Raw genomic sequence first — 21,722 nt, 5'->3', positions numbered from 1 at the left:
AAGTTGCACCACTTGTAATCGGGAGTTGCAGTGCAGTGACCAGTGTGAAGATGTTGGATTGGATATAATTTTTTCCCGAAATTTTGTGTTTTTTATACATGCGTTTGTCCGTCTTTATGGCAAATACTTGTAAATTGTAAGTAACAGATCGCGAGAGAAAATGTCAACGATGCGAATGATAATGTCTATCCCGAGATTATTCTTCACTCAAAGATGAAGCCCTATATCGGGCGCCACGTGCGCAGCATTATCATTCTGCCTTGGTCATGTACGTTTTCACTGAAATGTATATACATGTAGGTCAGACATATTTGTATTTAATGTAAACTAACTTTTACACTCTCTGGTAGATTCAGAGGCATATTATCCAGGGCGCCCCAACTAAGTTTCGCCGAAGCAATCATTCCAACGAATTATCAAGGAGCAAAATTGTATATTCTCAATCACCAGTCGACCCCACTCCGCGTTTGCTGTGTATAGGCAGCTATATGTCAGCGTAAGGAGCGAAGATTTTATGTGACGGGGGGGGGGGGTGGGGGTTGGGGGGAGAGATAAAAATACTTTCGTGCTGGGGAAAAACGTCCCGAGGACACATTGTGTATTGTTAAAAAGTAGAAATTGTGACATTAACCCCCCCCCCTTACCCCATTTTTAATGTTTGATAATCTATAGGTTTGCTGATTACAATATATCTTTAAAAAAAAATTGCCAGCAAAATCGAAAACGTAAACAATAAAAATGATGAGAATCCCCTTAAGAAGCATTATATTACTTTGAGGTTGTGCAGAATGACTGGATTATTGAAGATGATTTGAAAATAATACGAGGGAAAAGGTTGATTACCAGAAGATGATGTCGTTTTTTTCTGTAGTTTGTAACAATTTACTGTGCATTTTGGGGAAAAAAGAACCAAATTTTATGCATGTTGCCATACGACTAAACAATTCTCGTTTGAAACACACAATGTAAATACACAAATGACAATAAACAGAATGGATTATTCGGAACTTATCGATTACAAGTCAAATTCGACGTTTCAATCACACGATGCAAGCAAGTGAAGAGCCTTTGCCAAATGTATGTTTTGAATGACCGCTTATACGGTGTGTGACTGGAAACCAGCTCCTAATTAAGGCCCGGTCCCAGTGACATTTAGGATGGATTGCGCATAAATTACGGATAAAATTTGATTACAGACGCTAAACATCCGCAATATTCGTAAAGTATGCTGTTTTAAGACGGTTATTTTCCGCACATGTCCGTAATCATCCGCAAAGGCACATTTTTCCGTTCCCAGGAGTTTTGGGCTGCCCAAAACTCCTGGGAGCGGAAATCATCCGGTTTATATGCTCAATGCATACGCAATGCATACTCAATGTATGCGCTGAATTTTCGCAGTTATCCTGTGATATCCGCAACGGACATGGGGTTGCGGATAAGTAGCGGACTGGGATAGAATGCGAAACGAATTTATAGCGTGCCTAATACGACTTTATACCAAGCTATAATAATTTATAAAGAATGCTTGCAGACTGGTCACGAATAGTGCGTTTGTATTACGACTGTTTCGCGAACAATTTGCGAGTACACAGCAAACATTCATCGTAAACCCAGATTACTATATAAATGTAACAGAAAATGAAATTTGACCGTCATTTTAAGAACAGTTGTGTAGAATATTAGATGTTGCCATGGATCATCACGGACAATTGATAGTTGCAGCCATCCAACAACATAACAATCTTCTCTTCCAAGTTCAACGTTTGATCCAAATACGGAAAAGAAAGCGAAGGAGAAATCAAAGAGCTGTCTGGGGGAGACCTTGGATTGGCAGAAGACTGGATCTGGGCATGTACGATAGATTGATGGTGGAGCTGCGTAACGAAGATCCACGTGCCTTCCAGAACTTTATGAGAATGCCCCAGACATGTTTGACGAACTGGTGAACCGGCTCACTCCTCGACTGCTCAAGACACAGACCAACTTCAGAGCGAACTTAGAGCCTGGACTCAAAGTGGCCATAACCCTACGCCATCTTGCCTCTGGTTCAAAATACAGGGACATGCATTACGGTTGGAGGGTCCCTCACAACACAATCAGCAAAGTTGTCAGAGAAGTATGTACAGCCATATCAGAAGAGTACCTTGATGAACAGATGACTTGCCCTACCAACGATGAAGAATGGCGTGAAATTGCCAATGACTGGTTGCAGAGGTGGAACTTTCCTCACACAATCGGCGCGATTGATGGCAAGCATGTGGCATGCAAAGCTCCCCCAAACTCAGGCTCGGAATATTACAACTACAAGGGCTTTTCAGTATCATTTTAGTTGCCCTGGTCAGTTCTGACTACAAGGTTCTTTTGGCTGACGTATCAGGAAACGGTTCCGCATCATATGCTCAAATGTACAACCAAAGTGAGCTGAAGCAAGGTCTCGAGAACGGCGACATTATGGGTTGGCCAAATCCAGATCCCTTACCCAATGACACCCAAGATGTCCCATACTTCATTGTGGGCGACGATGCTTTCTCTCTGAGAACATACCTTAATGAAGCCATACAGTGCAAAGGCACTGACCAGGGAAGAGCGTATCTATAACTACAGGCTGTCGAGGGCCATGAGAGTCGTCGGGAACATATTTGGTATCATGGCGAATATATAGATTCCAAGTCCTTCTCACCACCATGCAGCACCATGCCGACACAGTCAGGCTGATACTGAAGACTTGCATTCTGCTCCACAACCTAATGCGCACCCGCTACCCAGTCCTACAGAACAGGCTTGTGGACCGGCAGCTGAAGAATGGACAAATAGTTCCTGGAGAATGGTGAAGGGGCCAAAACCTTGTTGACGCAGTGGAGGTTCAAGCACGACGCTGAAGAGTGGAGTGCTCTTATTTTATATGGTCTTGATTCAAATGTATCACATTCGCAATGCGACCGTTGTTTCCGCACCACGTGCGCATTGCATTCTCTATGCATACGTAATACTTCCGCAATAATCGTTTAGCATCCTATTTTTGTCCGCAATACATGTGTTATACTTCCGCATTACTTTCGTTACATTTTCGCAATGTCTACAATACATTCCACAATTTTACAATCAATATCCCTCGTAAAATAGCATTCGCAAGGTAATTCGTTTTTATTCGTGATATTTCCGCTTTTAATCGTAATTTGTTCGCTGTACATCTTTTATGTATCCGCAATTTTAAAGCGGATTTTTATTTTTTTTCCCAAATTTAATGCGGATGACAACGAATGACCGAAATTTGTATTCGCAATTCATGCGTAATTCAACTTCCCCCCAGTGGGACCGGGCCTTAAATGAGTCAGTATGTGTCTTTTATTCATGAAGTTACAGTGATTTAAGTGTGCATTTTTCTTCTAAAGGTGCTCTCAAAATACGACTTTTGGACATGATTTTTTGAAAAAGTCCTTGCCGTGGGAGGGGGGTATCCCTCCTCCCACACCCTCCCCCGCTCGATCGCTTCGCTCCCTCGCCGCTGGCGCCCCCCCCCCTATTTCAAAATTCTGGATCCGCCCCTGATAAAATGAACCCGACTTCAGAGCACTGATTTAGATTTATTTATCAGCGTTCAACAAAATAAAGACATATTCAAAATAATAGTGACAGTTCGATGACAATGTTCAATGATAACAAATATTGAAGATGAATTAAGTGAACGGAGTGACTGTAAATTATTATGACAGCCATAACTGGGGAGATGGGGAGGGAGCTTCCAAAAAAAAGAGAGTGCATTGCTATGTCAGCACGTGGATTTCCTTTTGTTATAGGCATGATTGAAGCACCAGGGGCCCGTTGCATAAAACTTTTTACCTGAGAAAACTCTGGTAAAAACTGGAAACTAAGGTTAGTCTAATTTCTGCCATTGACTTTAACACAGGGCAAAAACTCCGGTAAAAACAACCTGAGTTTTCTCAGGTAAAAAGTTTTATGCAACGGGCCCCAGGAGTGTCAAGAATATCACTAAAAGCAGAATGCTAACCAAATTGCAACTTCAGTGATTCACCATGTTCACCATATGGCAAGTTTCGCAATCCTATACTGATCAATTCAAATGGCCCGACTCCAAGTTGTCCATCAATTTATCATGTATATAATGTTATAGAATTAGAGGCTTAAATACGTCTAGTATACGTCAAGTGGCGGTTATCATGGTCCTGCAAAAACAAATTCCTTCCCGACCACGGTGAGTTAATCTTGATTAATAAAGATGCGAATGATACAGACAAGTTGTTGTTTTACGTATCAATGTTCTGTAATACAACTGAAGCCTGAAGATATCCGGTACTAAATTGTACTTTGGGTTCATTATGACTCTGGAACTCTGAAGCAAAGTATGATTGTATTATTTTTCATGTATATATCCAAAGATATGATTAAGTAAATCAAATGTTTTTTTCTCATGTTAATTATGGAAAACAAATATATCAGAAACATCGCTGGATTCATTAATTCATTCAATCATTGCGATTCACTAAAACAAATCCTCACGGCAGCAAAGGCTATGAGAATTAGTAATTACAAATAAATTAGTATGTATTTGTAATTACTAACATAGAATGTTAGGTAATTTAGATGTTCTTCCTAAGCTCCTTCATATTTTTATATTTTTGTCTTTAATCAGTAAGGCATCTGCAAAATGCACTTTTACTTAAGACTTCTCAAGTAAAATCCATTTACCCTTTTTTCACATGGATCATCTACCATGAATGCTTTGAACTTGCCGAATATGTTTTACAGATAATGTATACTTTAAAAAACAAAAGATTGGATCTTAATGAGTTTTGGATTGGAAACGGATCCATTGTTCGGTTGGTCGCTGTTTGCGGCCCCTCAGTGCCGGAATTGTTTTCATCCTTGATACATTAGGTGTACTTGATATATTTAATTCATCTATTATCATATTGTATCATGCTCAATTTATTTTGTTAAATGTTTAAGCATGAAAATAACTTTGATGTATTATCATATATAATAATTCATCTACATTCGTGTGTAGATACGATTTAGACACCCGAAGTCCCACACACACAAAACAAAACATTTTTGAGACCACATTGTAACTGTTATGTTCCTTTCAATATTAGAATTGTTCAAACATGTCTACATGCATGCACTCTGCACAACACCCCGACACCTCCTCACGCTTGGTCCTTACAGTTGTCACCTACCTTTTTAAATGACCTCTGATTTAGATGAAATAGACCAAATAAATAACAGGAATGATATTCGAAATTGTAGTTATCATACCTCCCAGGAATTTGTATCAGCTTTTGAATCAAGTGATAAGTTACTTCAGAATGATGATACTGTGCAATAATCTCAGTCTTGTACATTTTAATTCAAGAAGTATCAGTAGAAATTTTGACTCTGTAGAAACATTTGTAAATTCTTTAAACACGTTTTCATTTTCAGTTATTGGCGTTTCTGAAACTTGGCTGAGTTCACATTCTCCAGACATATACAATATACCTAATTATCGCATGTTACATGTTGATAGAAGACGCAAATGAGGTGTGGCAATGTATATCAACTCAAAACTAAAATACAAAGTAAGATCAGACATTTACATTAATGACATAGAAACTCTCTTTATTGAAATAGAAAACAAATTTGGTAAAATTATAATAGTAGGAACATCATACAGACCCCCTAATAACAACATCGGCAATTTTATCGATAATTTTGATAAAGAACTTGAGAAGATATCACTTGAAAATAAACAAATCTATGTAATGGGTGACTTCAATATTGATTTATCAGATATTTTATATAACAAACCAACTTATAATAACTCTAATAAAGTAAGGAATCATACTAGTAATAATAATGCAAACACATTTCTCAATATACTTTCCTCATATGCTTTTCATCCTTGCATCAACATACCTACTAGAATAACGTCTACGTCAGCAATATTGATCGACAATATATTTCAAAATTCTTTTAGCAATGATAACAATAGTGGAGTTTTTACTTGTGATATTACAGATTATTATTTGCCAATATTTTTTTTTCATTTCTTCAGAATGTGAAGTTAGTGTAAATAAAGAAAAGATTAGGAAAACATACAGGAAAGAAAATATGAATATTATTTCAGCTTTGATTTGAAGATTTAACCAATGAGAATTGGGATGACGTTTTGGAAGAAAATGATGCAAATGTTGCAAATAAATTGTTTATTGATAAATTCACTCATTATACTATGATAAAAATATACCACTTGTTCAAAGCAAGAAGCGTAAAAATGAAATCAGGCCATGGATTACTCGAGGAATTTTACAGTCTATCAAAAAACGTAATAAACTTTATAAATCATTCATTTAGATCTGAACATGATTTTATCAATTATAAAAAATATCGCAATACACTCACCGGCGTCATTCGATCTTCGAAAAAAATATATCATTCAAAAGAAATAATAAAAACGCAGAAGGAAATTTGAATGCTACTTGGAATGTCAGAAAAAAATTAATAAACAAACGTAAACCCCATGATAAAATTGAAAAACTTGAAGTTGAAAATGAATTATTTACTGAACCTTTTGAAATTGCTCAAGCGTTTAATCTTTTTTTTTCGCAGGCATTGGTCTTGACCTGGCTTCAAAAATACAAAGTGATGGTAAGAATTTTACTAAGTATCTCTCCGAGCCCAATTCAAATACAATGTATTTTATTCCAACAGATCAACATGAAATACTCAAGATAGTTGAAACCTTAGCATCTAAAAAATCTAAAGGATATGACGGAATCAGCACAAAACTTTTAAACATGTAATAGATATCATTGTCTTTCCACTAGAACATATCTTTAATCTATATACTGGCTGTTGTCCCAATGTATTAAAAATAGCAAAAGTAGTCCCGGTTTACAAAAAAAGATGACCCGACTTAAGTTACAAAATTATCGTCCTATATCACTTTTACCATGTTTGTCAAAAATATTGGAAAAAATTGTGTACAAACGATTGGATTCATTTTTGTCATTAAATAAAATTCTTACTCCCGCCCAATTCGACTTTAGAAAAAAAATTCTCAACCGATTTTGTAATGACTAAATTACTTGATAATGTTGTAAACTCTCTTTCAAAAAGAAGTCATATAATCGCTTTGTTTATGGACCTAAGTAAAGTTTTCGACACCATTGACCATAGTACATAAATTATATAATTACGGAATACGTGGAGTTGCCTGATGGTCATGGATTAAAAGTTATCTTTCAATTCGACAACAATTCGTCTCTATTAATGATATTAGATCTCCGTTGTCCTTTCTTAATTGTGGAGTGCCACAAGGTTCGATCTTGGGACCACTTCTGTTTTAATATATATCAACGATATAGTAAATTCTTCCCAAATTCTTTCGTTTATTTTATTGAACGGTTATGCGCCCCTTTTGGATAGTGTTACTCCGAAGCCATATGCGAAGTTTCATGAAATAACTGTTGGCAGAAGTAACAAAAACCGTCCATGAAACAAACCCTCATTTCATATTATTTTGTGAAAATTTTGACTTCTTCTCTCATAGACTCGTGTACATTATGGGTGCATATGTTTAAGAATAAGAAACCCTTTATTCAATATGGTGGAACTTTTTTTCAAGGCTGTCTTTAGCAATGTCATTTGGCAGTAATGTTTATCAACCAATGGGCAGAATTCTGTGCAAAAATGAAATCGATATCTTCATTCATGGATGAGTGAGCACGCATCAAAGTAGGAAAATTGGTATTTTCAATGTCACAGACTCATTTTAAAGGGTAATAAAGTGAATATTGTGAGCAAATTCTGTTTCAAATGTTTTTCTTTTATCATCCATCATTTCTATCACCACCAACATTTTCAAATTTGTAGAGGATACTACCGTAAACCCCTGTGATGATACGTCACAATACAGGGGCCGCGGAACGGTTTTCAAAGTGGGGGGGGGGGGGGGACCAGGCGCGGATCCAGGAGGGGCCGAGCCGGCCCTGCCCCCCTATTTTTTGACAACCTGCAGAAAAAAGTGTACTCTTTATCTTGATAGAAACTACGAAAAGCAGGAAGAAAAGTAAGAAAGAGCTATTATACCCATGATGTGTAATTTACAGCCTCGTAACGGCCGGCCCGACCCCGAAAAGAAACAAGAAAAGATGAGGGAAGAATTGGAAAATAGACTTTATATAAAAATTTCGCTCGGGCACCGCGCTCGCATTGCCTCTGTAATGAATCCCATTCAAGAGGATTAAATGGCACTTCATATATCCAGTTCTGAAATCAATTTGCACACAATATTTTAGCTCACACATCAAGCTTTCATTATTTTGTTTGATTTACACAAATTGTTATATCAAAATTTTCAGCTCGCGCTGCGCGCTCGCATTGTTTTATTTGTGAGATACCTATCCTCTTTGGAAATTCTTTCCAAAATTTGTCAAAATGCTCCTGTATCATGTCAGTATATCAAAAAATTAAGCTCGTGCTTCGCGCTTGCGTTGATTGTTTGAGACCATAGTTGAGACACACAAGCTTGTTCTTTAATTTTAAATAAAAACGCGCTTAGACCGTCCAGTTTTCAGGTCGGAATATCACTCTCATTATTTAATTGGCGATACTTGTATCCTCTTCATTAATCACTAAAAACAGTCCTAATTGAGTCCCTTAATTATCACGTTACTGTAATAAAATTTCGGCTCGCGCTACGCGCTCGCATTGTTTAGTGTACATTATGGATACTTATCTTTGTTCATGATTATAAAAACTGCTCAGAATCTTCAGTTCTAAGGACACAAAATATCAAAGAATTTTTTGCTCGCGCTTCGCGCTCGCATTATACATTAAGACCACATGAGATAACTTATCTTGTTTATATAACTAACATATACTTAAACCTTTAGTTAGGACCACCCATGAAAAACCAACGAAAAATAGAATTATGGCGGCCAATCGAGAAAAATGTTGCTGAAAATATTTTTCGCCCCCCCCCCCTATTGGCGAAAGCTGGATCCGCCCCTGGGGACTGAGCCAAACGTGTGAGGATGGGGGCTGACCATGCAAAAAATCACAATCGTATGGTCATTTTTACATTTTTGTACATGCTTTTTGAAAAAAGTGGGGGGGGGGGGCTGAACCCAACCCCCCCCCGCTTCCGCGGCCCCTGCAATACAATGTACTCACTCAACCATGAACATACAATATCCAAATTGTGTGTGGAGTGGCTATATGATGGATAGTAAAACAGTACAATTATCATTCTTTTTGTCATTTTTAATTCAATCTTTGATTACTCATGCATGGCTGAACCGATCAATCTCATATTTTCCCAGGAGTTGTTAATGAGTGTAGAAAAACACCTACGAAATATCATATCTCAAAATAATTCCGTTCAAAAGTTACAGCAATTTGATTTAGGGAGGACTTACTTTTTTGTTGTGTATACAATGCATTGGTACTATATTAATTATTGTAACATTATCTGGGGAAAGTGTAGTAAAAGTAACCTTGAACCTTTACTTTTATTACAAAAGAAAAGTGTTAGGATCTGCACAAAATCAACATATCTTTCACACACTGATCCACTTTTTTATCGTCTAAAAACGTATAAGATATGATATAAATACTATGCAAAAAGCTATTTTTATGTATAAATATCATTACAAACTGTTTCCTCCTGTGTTAACCGATTTCTTTTTATATGATAGCAACTTACATTCATACCCAACACGGACATGTCAGAATATTCACTGAGACAATCCTAGAACACTATTAGCACATAAAACACTTAGACACCATGGGCCTGACATATGGAATACATTGCCAGATTCACTCAAACAGTTAAGATTCATTTCTCCCTTTATAAAAAAAGGTATGAATAAATATTCAGAGAGTTAATTTCAAAATTGCTCTTTCTCTTTACGTAATGAAACACATAATTTCTAAAACAAGAAAAAACAACCAAGAATCAAAATAAAAATACATTGTGAGGACCAAGCGCCCCCCCCCCCCGTCATTTCGCACCTGCACCCTTACGCTAAGATATATGTTGGATGAATAATAATTATTGTTTTCTGGGGCTGCCACGCTGTCAAGCTTAGCTTATAGTGGTAACCCCTGCAACCTTCTAACAATCGATATATATTGATAGAAAATGCAATTATGTTCAATGTTTTGCTTGTCAGTTATACGTATATTATTATTGTATTTTCATTGTGCATGTGTTTATGAAAAAGTGTTGCAGAAACCAATAAATGAAATGAAATGTAAATATATATAATAAAGATGAATTGGGGGCAATTAACTGTACATTTAAACTTCTTCATAATCTGATAATACTTGAGGAATTACATCAATATCGAATTCACATTATATTCCGATTCAGTCGAGTGCAGTGAAGTATATTAGTTTTAACTTTGGAAGGGGATGGAATCGATGGATTCAAGTATGCATAACAAAATAAAAATAACTCATGCACTGATATAGCAACGGACCTGTCTCATGGTAAAAACGATTAAAAATGCTTTGTTTTCGAAACCCCACCCCTCTATATTCAGGGGCCGGGCGAGCGGGGGCTAAAAAAATGAGGGAGGTAGAATCAGTAGAATATTACAGAGAAGCAGAGCGAAATGGCACAATGGATGAAATCAAACAAAGTAAATTATATTCGCCCATTCTTTTGGAGATTGAAAAATCGTTCCGCTGTCCTTGATATTGGCGCTTCCTGCCCTCGACCCCGGGGGGCCACTTACATTGACGAGTGGATACCATGCGCGACCAAAAAAACACGTAAAAAAATGTCTTTTTCACGATAGGGCACGTTACGTACGTAACGTGATAAGGGTGTCAAAAACACAAAAATAATGAAAAAAGGGTATCTATTTCGCTAGGAAAATTACGTGTTTAGGGTCGAATTTGCGGGGATCGATAAAACAAAATTAAATGTTTTATTAAAGGATGTCCTTTTTGCCCCTTTACTACGTGTTTAGAGTCCGATTTGCGCGAGGTGGGGTCGTACTAAACCAAATAAGGTAAAGCCGACGACCGAAGGACCCGTAACAATAAAACATTCCTGTACTTGTTTAGGGGTTCATTTCAGGGAATACTTGCCAAGAGTATCGTTTTGTTTCCAATACTTGTTAAGGGTAGGGTTTCACACGCCAATACTTGTTAAGGGGTGCATTTTCAGAATATGGAAATTACGTGTTTAGGGTGCTTTTCGAGACCCCATGGTCGCGCATGGTATCCACTCGTGAATGGAAGTGCCCCCCCCCCGGGCCCTCGATCGTTTATCTAAGTCAAGTAATTTAAAAACATGAAATAATTGGTTGTAACCGATCAGGGGTGGATCCAGCTTTCGCCAGTAGGACGGGAAAATATTTTTGTCCACGTTTTCCCGATCGGCCCGAAAATAGCTGTTTATTTGAGAGGGGATGGGGTAATCCTAACTTCAGTCTGAAGTTTTAAGTTCATCTTATTTTTTTTCTAAGGCATCTCACAAGTCCTAAATGAACAATGTAAGCGCGAGCTCAATTTTTTTGGATATATCACTTAATTATTTAGACCTGAAAATTGAATATTCTGAGCATTCTTTTTTTTAGTCCTAACTTCAGTCTGAAATTTTAAGTTCATCTTAATTTTTTTTCTAAGGCATCTCACCAGACCTAAATGAACAATGTTAGCGTGAAGCGCGAGCTCAAATTTTTTGATATATCACGTAATTATTTACACCTGAAAATTGAATATTCTGAGTATTCTTTTCTTTTTTAATCAAGCGCGAGTAAAAACTATTTTTTAGCATATACTGACCTGGAAAAGGACTAAACAGGAATGTTTGGAGTAACTCGTGAACAGGATACATATCTCACTAATCAATTAAGGCGAGCAGTTCATATTGTTTCAACTGTGGAGATCTGATTTGAACGATTGTTATTGAGTAGAATCGAATTGATATAGTAGGCCTAGTTCACTTTCTTGTATATTGTTCAAATTATTCACATTAAATTATTAGGCCTATGTGCTATTTTGGATGGTGATATAGGAATATAATATATGAAAGTATTATCATGATCATCGGATGAATAATAATCCTTAGCGATCTGTTACAATGAGTCGACACGAATAAGTTCTATGGTAGAATCCATGGTTCTATTCAACTCACCCATCATATCGAACCGGTGGATCGTCTGACCCCGCTCTTGTCCCGTATAGGACCAAGCAAATTACGATGGTCACAGCCACTCTCATCCCATTCCCTGCCAGTATCATGCTTGTTTGCAGAAAGTCCTGTTCCGTCCAGAATGACCAAACGTAAACACATGAACAAAGGTCTAGATCACTGTGAGTAGCCAGAGTGGTTTTACATCAAAGGAGCAAATATCAGAGTCCTATTCACTGAGTGCACTTAACTATACAGTGCGTATCAAAAAAAGTTTACACTTTGAAAAAGCCCTGGGAATTCAAAAATATACAAGATGAGAGTAATTTTTTCTTATAAAACCTTGGGTTTGGGTCTCATCCATCCAATGAAAGTAAAAGTTTTGACAGAATGTTAAACTTGAGTGAGCACTGTCCATTTTTGTAAAGTTCGTAGAAATCTGTTTGCGCAGAAATGCTCGCTCTCACGCTGTGTCTCAAGGGGAACGGGCGAAATTAAACTTACCTTGCGAAACATTTCTCAAACATGTTCCTTGCACTTTTGGTCAATTGAAAATAAAACGGATACATTCAAGCATTTTGTTACAATTTCAACAGACTTAGTAAGCACATTATTTACCCTTTTTGTGCCAGCTGGATCTGAGGACATAACTGTATCTGAACAAAAGTTTATATCAGACATCTCCAGCATTTCTTTCACTAAGTGTTTATTTAAAGTGGGTTTACATTTAATTTTTCATTAATACTTGTTTCTCTACACTTTTCCCAAGCTTTACAATGATGAACAAAATGAAAGTGAAGCCTAAGCTGTTTCATGTAAATCACTGCTCAGTGTAAAGCAAATATCGTCACGATAGCCTCGGTGTGTGGGGGAGTGGGGTGGGGCGCAATGCACTTTTGGAAGTGTTTTGGGCAAGGCAACACGTTTAAAAAAGGGTAAAGATGTCTTTACTCTTTAAATGAAATTTACAAGCTAAATACATGATTTACGTCTACAGTTATTTGCATAACTATTTCAAAGTTCTGCGCAAATCAATTTTCACTAACTTTTCAAAAGTAAGTGATGCTCACTCAAGCGGAAATATTATTCCTGTGCAGTTATGTCGTCATTTGCTTAAATGGATCCGTTAAAATGTGGAAAAATGTTCAGGATATTACAACTGTAAATTTTTACAGGATTTTTTCTAAGTGTAAACCATTTTTTGATACACACTGTAGATTATGGATTCTATTATTCTGGGTGTCCAAAAAAAAAGGGGGAACCCATCATTTATCCTTAATTAGAAAGATATTAAATCAGTGACAAGTTATGAAAATAATAGTCTTTCAATAATATAAAAACTTTGGGATATGGATGATAAAGGACTACCTAATTGTTGAGGTTTGTTGGATCACCACGGATCCCGTCACGGATCATTGAACACCAATTTTCAAAAGAAAAAAATCATACTTTTTAGTACTATCTATTTAAAAGCAAAAATATAAGTTGGTTCACTTCTACTACAGATCAAAAAGGTTAACAGAAGAGTCGATCTGGAGGGGGGGGGGGGGATTGCCCCTCTCTGCATAGCTTGCAACGCACCTGTGTCCAGAAAAGTCGTAAAGGGTCTCCTTTCAGACACTCAAGCATCGTCGACGTCTTTGGGGAAAAAAAGGAGTTGCCTTTTAGCGGCTTTTAGCAGCACCACTCGCCACTTATTTTTTCCCCTTTCGTCATCTTGCATTGTGTTGCTAGTTTTGTAATGCAGATAATGACATTTTATATGTTTAACGTTTAAGCTTTCATGAGGAAATTATTTTGTTTAAAAGTTATCAATTGTTTTACTTGGAAAAGGTAACCTTTGAATTGTGCATGCATCGATAATATATGGAATATGGAAATCCCAATAAGTTAATACCCTATCAGTGTGCCCTTCTAGACACATGTAATAATGATAATGCCTCATAACCATAGACAATGCTTTTGTCATAAGAATCATGTAAAATGTTGAGGTTTTTGTTTTTGTATTACACCCTGTAGTACTAGAAAATGACCGTAAAGCTGGATTACTATGATTATTTCCTCTGGTTAAGCCCAGGTTAAGACGTTACCATAAGCACAGACCTGCAAAGCCGAATATAACGTTTTTAAGCCGACATTTCTGGTAATAACAAAAAAAGCGTATTATTCATCACCACCATTCATTGGTTGGGTTTAACAAATATCATTCTTGGTGTAGAAAGCGAAAAAGAAAATTGCATTTCAATCTCCAAAATAATGAGCAAATATAAATTCCTTGGTTTAATTTCATCTTCCCCTTATTTCGCCTTCTCGCTCTGTTCCCCTCTATAATATTATAATATCTTCCTCGCTTTTCTCTCCGAGACCCTCCCACCCTCTCTTCACTCCCTCTTTTTTTTAATATTCCAAATTATATGGATTTCCAGTGGATGAAAAACTTTGAAATTTGATTCTCTCATTCTTTTCTTTTCCTCGCTCTTTCCTATTTTTTTAGATATAAATAGCCAAAAATTGTTTGGATCTTTATTTGGTAAAACTTCGAAAATTCCAAGTCTCTCTCCCTCTCTCCACAGCCTTGTCGCCAGGGGAATCGATCCATGTTTCGGATGGAGGGGCGGGATAAAAAAAAATGTCCAAACTTTTCTGCAAATTATAATACAGAATACATATCCGCCGAAAATTTGAAAATTTTGTTTCGTGGTTTTACGGTGCTTTATAATGCTGAAAAACATATATATTTGCATTGCTTTTATTAATTTTTTCAAGTTGTCAATATTTTGGGGGGAGCGGGGACAAAATGTTTTCACCCTAAATATTTCCATGGAGGTGATTGCCGCCCCCCCCCCCCCCATCGACGCCTTGGCTCGTTACCGCCATGATTACCCCTGGGACCAGTTTCATAAAACTTGTTATGATAACAAATTTGCAATAACAGTAAAAATCTATGGAAATCCTGCAATCTGATTGGCTAATAGTAAAGTCATTATGAAATGGCATCTGTTCTATTTCGTTTACACCAGCCTTTAGGCCAACCATATTGTCTGCATCTCAACTCTTAACTCTCCTTTTACACCGTTTACTTGAAAGTAGGTCAATTTGCATAAAGATCATCATTATGCATAGAAAGTATACAGAAGACGTGCAAATAAACAAAGACAATTATATGACATTTTGTTCTAATTTATTATACTTTGATCACTATGCTCTAATAACAAATTCGCTTGTGAGAAAATAAACACAGAAAGACGAAATATATTGTGAGACAGTAGTTGGACGGATAAATTAATAAGTGCACGTTTTGCATTAGAAATGTCACATAATTCAAACTGTAAAGCAGTGTTTAGTACAGAGCTTGCATAAAAGAAAGAAGCATAAAAACTCATTGCAATAAAAATCTTACACTTGTATGGTTATGTCAATCTTATAATGAAAATAGAGGCAACCTGCATGAGAAAGGAGGGAAATGCTAATACAGTAATTTACATTTACTGAAAGGGATCACTCTGTTTTCAGAAATTGTTCTGAAAATTCTATAAGCCATGTCATTCCAACTTTAGACATCCCTTGTCAAAAAAATTTATTTCACAGAATTTGAATAATATCAATAATATTCATATTTCTTTTCTGAGCAGAAAAGAAATATGAATATTATTCATAAGGCACCATCGGAACTTAGAAGGTATTTTGTATGAACTTGATTTGAAAAATATAAAGGGTAATGTATACAACTGTTAATATGAATAGCATGAGTTTCATACATGTATAAGAAATTAGCTTTAATGTATCAAGATATTTTATTTTTCAAACACAGTACACTAGGCATGCATTGTGCATTTTCATATGAGATGACATATAGAGAGACATTGCCATTTTTCAAAAGCCTGAACTATCCCAAAATGACATATGAATATGAGTTTTGACATCATCCCATCATATTTGAATTAATTGCCTTTTTTCAATTGAATGCATGAAGAGATGAGAGTAATCTTGAAGTATATTTTCATACTTAATGACAGATAGACAGTGAACCATAAATGTCAGTTGAGTAATGCTTCAGTTTGACCAGTAACTTTGTCAAACAACTCAACGGTCAATTACAGCCCATTACAAATCAGTGTACTATCAGAGTTGTAACAAAAGCAACATTTTGGTGCATGTATGGAAATATCAAGTGACTACCAAACTCAAGCAGGCTTACAGAGTAGGACTTGCATTAAGATTAATTTAGAAAAAAAAGTGATTATTAACTCCAAAGGGTGATTAGGATACTGTGCTTCTAAAGTAATACATTGATAATACAATATCATCCAGTTTGTGCCATCAGGTATTAGTTACAGTGTGTGCCAGTGGCGGACCGTGACCCGGAGGAGACAAAGCATTGTTTACAAACGATACAGTGCCCCTCCACTCAATTGTCTCCTCCAGGTCACGGTCCGCCACTGGTATGTGCAGTTGTGGATTTTGATCAAACTGCTGTACACAAATAGGCATATTTCTTCCAATCTTTGACTTTTATTTTTTCATTCAAATCGCCAGATACATACACAGATAGACACAAGCATGATAGCTTAAAACAGCTTACTATGATAATCAATTTATAATATCTATTTGATAAATCATTCAATTGCCTTAAGCTGAACAACTTCAATAAAACATATTCATATTTGTATATTAGCCTCCCAAAATGATTTCACTTCATGTACGATGTTAAATCCCCACATCTCTCAAAATTTTTATAAACATGTACTAGTATTCAATTTCTTTGCTTTACTAACAAAAATAATACTAGAATATACATATGAACAATTAAAAATACACAGGTACTTGTCAGAATCATACAATTGATCCAAAATATCAAGTTCTTAACATTCTTATAATCAAATTCACACCAACTAATAATGACAACTTTGAAGAAAATGTTCATCAAAAGCATAATGATCACGCATTATGCAGCATACTAAAATCACACACACATTACACATAAATGCTGCATTATTAGGTTGTGTTCTATAGTAAGCTCAGTCATAACATCAATTCAGAATTAGCAGAAACTAGGCAGAAATATCCAGAATGATGGATTTAAGTTTTGAAATTTTTTTTTGAACAATCTCAATTATGCTTTCAATGAAATCAAATTGTTTTGAATTATTGTTGTTGGAATGTTGTTTGAATACTATTTTTCATTAAGAGTACATTTAGAATGCTCTCCATATGCAGTATAATGTTACCTTCTTTCAATGTACATCAAGCTTTTTTCAAGCAAAATATTGGATCTGGACCCATAAATTGGTCCAAATTTCTGGAATGCATTCGATTGTTTAATGTGTCGTAAAAGAAAAGAGAGAATTTAATTCTGACTGCATTTCTGCACATTCTTCTTCCAGTGGGAACATTATGGTTAATATAAAGCATGCTTGAATATTGTAAAACTAAACACTCCTCAGTAAAATTTATAGAAAAAAATATTTCAATATCTTGCAAAGCCATACAATGTGTGAAGAATTTTGTTTGGCCGCATACAACTAATGATGACTTCAATTTCTATACCAGATGTGTACAAGCTTCAATATATACAAATATACAAACTAAACACACCATACTTACAGCTTCATTTAGTTGATTAACATGTAGCAACCTTTCTCTATATCACCAATCTCTTTCAATAAAATATTGTAATAACAATTATCCAAGTATGTTTATATGCATTCATAATTAACAAATAACAATCATTATATGTACATACTACTTGCAACTGCTGATGAATATGAAAGTGAATATAGTCATTTATGAATAAAAGAAATCAAGAGGATAAAGTACAATTGAAAAATACATATTCTCTATACCTGTACAGAAAATGCCCAAGCAATTATCTCACAACTACATTAAAATATATTTTGTTTAATTTCATTTTACAATAAAGGAGATACCTCTTTACAATATATGGTTCTTAGTTTCAAGGTGGAAAGAGTGTGAAGTACTTTATGCTATCACACACACAATCAAAGGAATCGTTTGTTAATTCATAGGCAAACATAGATGTACTTGTTATTTTAGTTTTCAAGACAAAGCTATATCAAGATAAAATATATAGATGAAATCTGATATCAAATACTATTGGTCAACGAGTCAAGGTTTGATAATTAATCCTTCTCATTCTCTTTCACTCTCTTTCATTCACCCCCCCCCCCCTCTTTCTACCTCTCTCCTCTTCTCCCTCTCAATGAGACAGGATAGAGAAGAGTCTCTCTGAAATGATCATACATAATAATATATGGTAGCATTAAAAAAAACTACAGATTTCCCTCTCTCTATATATATATACAGGTTGATTTTATCTGTATCTCATCGGGGACATGAAAGGGAGAACACGTTCCCGATCTAACCTACAGTATATTCTTAACTCATCATCAATCACAACTGCGAAGTTTCAATTTGAATTGCAATTAAATTCTACTTAAAATAGAACCTTGATGATAATCACATCAAACTGAACATGCTATTTTTCCATTTGATTAGTATTAAAAATTATGCCTGAAATCCTTTAAACAAATACACACATCAACCTATGAACATATATAATATTCTAACTCAGAATCCCCCCCAAATACTCAGACAGGTTTATGATACAGAAATTGCACTCTAAAATTACATGTATACGCTAGATTACATCAGGTCAAAAGGCCTTACATGGTCCAACGATTTTCAGTCAGTACTTGTAAGTCATTACAGTTTCATTAAACATACAAAAATAACTTGGACGTAGTAAAAATATATATGTATACCCTCATGTTAATGTTGAGGTTTATGATTCCTTGTGTAGTTAGTACTGGGAAGCACTATGGCAGAATAAAAATAACAAATGAGAAATGAAAAAGAAAGCAATGGAGAGGAGTGAGAGACACAAAAGCAAAAAATACTGGGAGAGAGAAGAGAGAATTACTTTGCGAGATTGGGTAAAGCTTTGAAAGAACTGTAGACCAGGGGGATGTTTCATGAAAGTTGTTAGCACTGACTAAATTGTCAGAGCTGACTATTTCAGTGAAATCCTAGCTTTTGATTGACAGAGAGGCACTGGCTTCTTACTGTTACTATGGTAACTGTCAGACAAAGACACATTGCCAGTGCTGACATCTTTCATGAATCGGTCCCCTGATGACAGCTAAAAGCAGTTGAAGAGGTGATGAGGCTTGACACTCCAATAAGCTTGACAGTCCATCACTGAGGGACTTTATTCCACCGTCCTTTTCGGTACCCAACACCAGGTGAGCCATAAAACCTCCCCATATGTTATCCATACCATCATCAAACCCTTCAAAGATCACCTCCCTCTCAAATTCTTTGACATTGTAAAGTTGTTTGTCATCTTCTGAGAGACAGACTCAATAATTCTGCAAGCCTGCAACCAACTAAGTCTAAAATAATGGGATGAAATATTGTCACCATCTGTGATAGTAGGCCTATACACTATCTTCATAAGATATGAAAATGCTATTAAATTGAGGACCAATTTGCCAAGACCAACAAATGATGTCAGAGACAATAAAAACTAATGGCAGCTAAAGGAAGTGTTCTCTGACATATGTGCCTTTATCATAATTTGCATACTGTGCAGGCAACTATTCACTTCTCTTTAAGTGCATGTGTTGCTCACAGACAATGTTTCTTGTCTGGATATTCAGCTTTTTTTGTCTTGACATTTACAACAGCTTTTGAGCAGGTAACATTCGCACATGAATGAGGTCGATAGCAATCCTGTAATAATCAGTTACCAGATGAACTCTCCAGTTTTCAAGATCTCCTCAATCTCTTCAGCCAGTTCTTGTGTGACTTGATTATCCCTTACGAAGTTGATTGAGGTCAAGACACTGTTATCCTTCACCAGCTGCAGAAGGGCACGGGCGCTCTCATCGGTGATACCATTCCCTTCCAGATTCAGCTCACGAAGCGTGGGATGGTCACGTATCGCCTCAATGATCTCCCTGCAACCACTGTCTCCCAGACTTGCATACTCTATACTGAGAGTTGACAGGCTCTTGTTGCATCTGAGGCCAGCGGCGAGGGCCTTGCAACCAGACCGTCCCAGGGAGTTGTCACTGAGGTTGACGTTGGTGATGTTTGTAGGTAGTTTGAGGAAGTCTGCAACATCCACAGCTCCCTTATTAGTAATCTTGGTGTCTCCTAGGTCGAGGTGTGTCAACTTGATCCCTGTCTTAGGTTGTTCCTCCGCATCTTCGGTTGCCTCAGGGATCTGATGGTGTAGGGTTATCAAGGATTGCATGATGGCTGATATACCTTTGTCCTCTAGTGGATTAGCGCGGAGCCTGAGGTGGGAATAGAAATGGAATAAGTTAGCATTTAAGACACAAGTCATATTTTTCTCTTCGTCATTTTTTGTCAAGGCAGTTCATCTAGGCAAACGCTTAACGAATATTACTTCATGACATCAATACAAGTGTGTAAATCACATCAACATCATGCATGGAGATCAATGTAAACATGACTTCTGTACAGAAGTACAAAATCTATAACTTACATACATGAATACCCTGATTCAGGCACTTATGTAGATAAACTTCCATTGGATATGAAAAAATGCAACTTAGAAGACAACTGATATTGGTCAAAAAAACATTTGTATTTTGAATTAACACATTGAATGGATGCCTTTTTACGAAGCAATCTCAATTGCAAATATGCTACATGGAATATGAAAATCATACAGTTAGCATGCACAAATGATAACATGACTCATGGCAAAAAGGTGAATAAATGAGCTTTATCTCACGAAGAAATCTCAAAACAGCATTTATTGAAAAAAGGGTTAATATACATGTTTCCTCCACACAGCAAACAAATGGAAGTGCTCAATCATATTTCTACATTCTTTTGTTTTGACTTTCTTTAGTAAAGATAAAGTCTTTGCTTAGCATCTGCTATCAAACTGATCCATATTTGTCACTCTGTCAAAATGTAACTTAAAAAAAAGTTAATGAAAATAAGTTCACTCTTCTTATTAAACCATTGAAGATACATAAACTTCACCCAATTTAAAAAGAAAACACACAGAAAATGCATGATATAATCAAACAAACTTGCATTTTAAAATCCATTGAGAGATTTAATTCGGAGTTTGCAACTTTCTATCAATCATGAAGTCTCTCAAAAAATAAGTTTTGGTGAAAAAATGGGGAGAAAATAAAGAATAAAGAAAATAAAGAATGTTCTAATCTACAACGAATAATTGAAAATTGTTCTGAACTTACAGAAGATATTCAATAGATTTGTACTTGGGGTCTTCGAGCAAGGCCTGGGCTATCTGTTCGGCCTGATCACTACCAAGGCTCTTCTCATTCATGTTCAAAGCAAGTCGACTGTAAGACTGTCAACAAATTAATTTAAAACTTGTTTTAATATTCATCTCCAAAAGATACATTCTAACTAAGTAGGGGTAAGCTTGACACATCAGACTATTCACACCAAGAATATCAATGGATGTTAGCTTTTATTTTGAGGGTGGACTGGTAAAACCATGTACATGAATCAAGACATGCAAGTTAAAGTAGCAACCCTT

General features: G+C 36.1%; 2 protein-coding genes across 5 annotated transcripts in view; both read right to left on the bottom strand.

Moving 5' to 3' along the window:
* Positions 1-12,344, bottom strand: part of LOC121421696 (carboxypeptidase B-like) — a 28,073-nt gene extending 15,729 nt beyond the window's left edge. Inside the window, exon 1 of the mRNA XM_041616486.1 lies at positions 12,155-12,344. Within this exon, the coding sequence (XP_041472420.1) occupies positions 12,155-12,261 (107 nt within the window). The 5' untranslated portion in view covers positions 12,262-12,344. The remainder of the gene's footprint in view (positions 1-12,154) is intronic.
* Positions 12,345-15,318: 2,974 nt separating this feature from the next.
* The window catches only part of LOC121421675 (glutamate-rich protein 3-like), a 37,432-nt gene continuing 31,028 nt past the window's right edge, over positions 15,319-21,722 (bottom strand). For 3 of the 4 annotated variants that reach the window (XM_041616466.1, XM_041616459.1, XM_041616450.1), the window contains 2 exons: positions 21,415-21,530; positions 15,319-20,472 (listed from right to left, as the gene is read on the bottom strand). In XM_041616466.1, the coding sequence (XP_041472400.1) occupies positions 19,917-20,472; positions 21,415-21,530 (672 nt within the window). In that variant the 3' untranslated portion in view covers positions 15,319-19,916. The remainder of the gene's footprint in view (positions 20,473-21,414; positions 21,531-21,722) is intronic. The other variant, XM_041616476.1, reaches the window with a different exon arrangement.

The sequence above is a fragment of the Lytechinus variegatus genome, chromosome 1 (assembly GCF_018143015.1).
Source record: "Lytechinus variegatus isolate NC3 chromosome 1, Lvar_3.0, whole genome shotgun sequence".
NCBI classification, from domain to species: domain Eukaryota; kingdom Metazoa; phylum Echinodermata; class Echinoidea; order Temnopleuroida; family Toxopneustidae; genus Lytechinus; species Lytechinus variegatus.
This window is presented reverse-complemented; position numbering and strand designations above follow the sequence as displayed.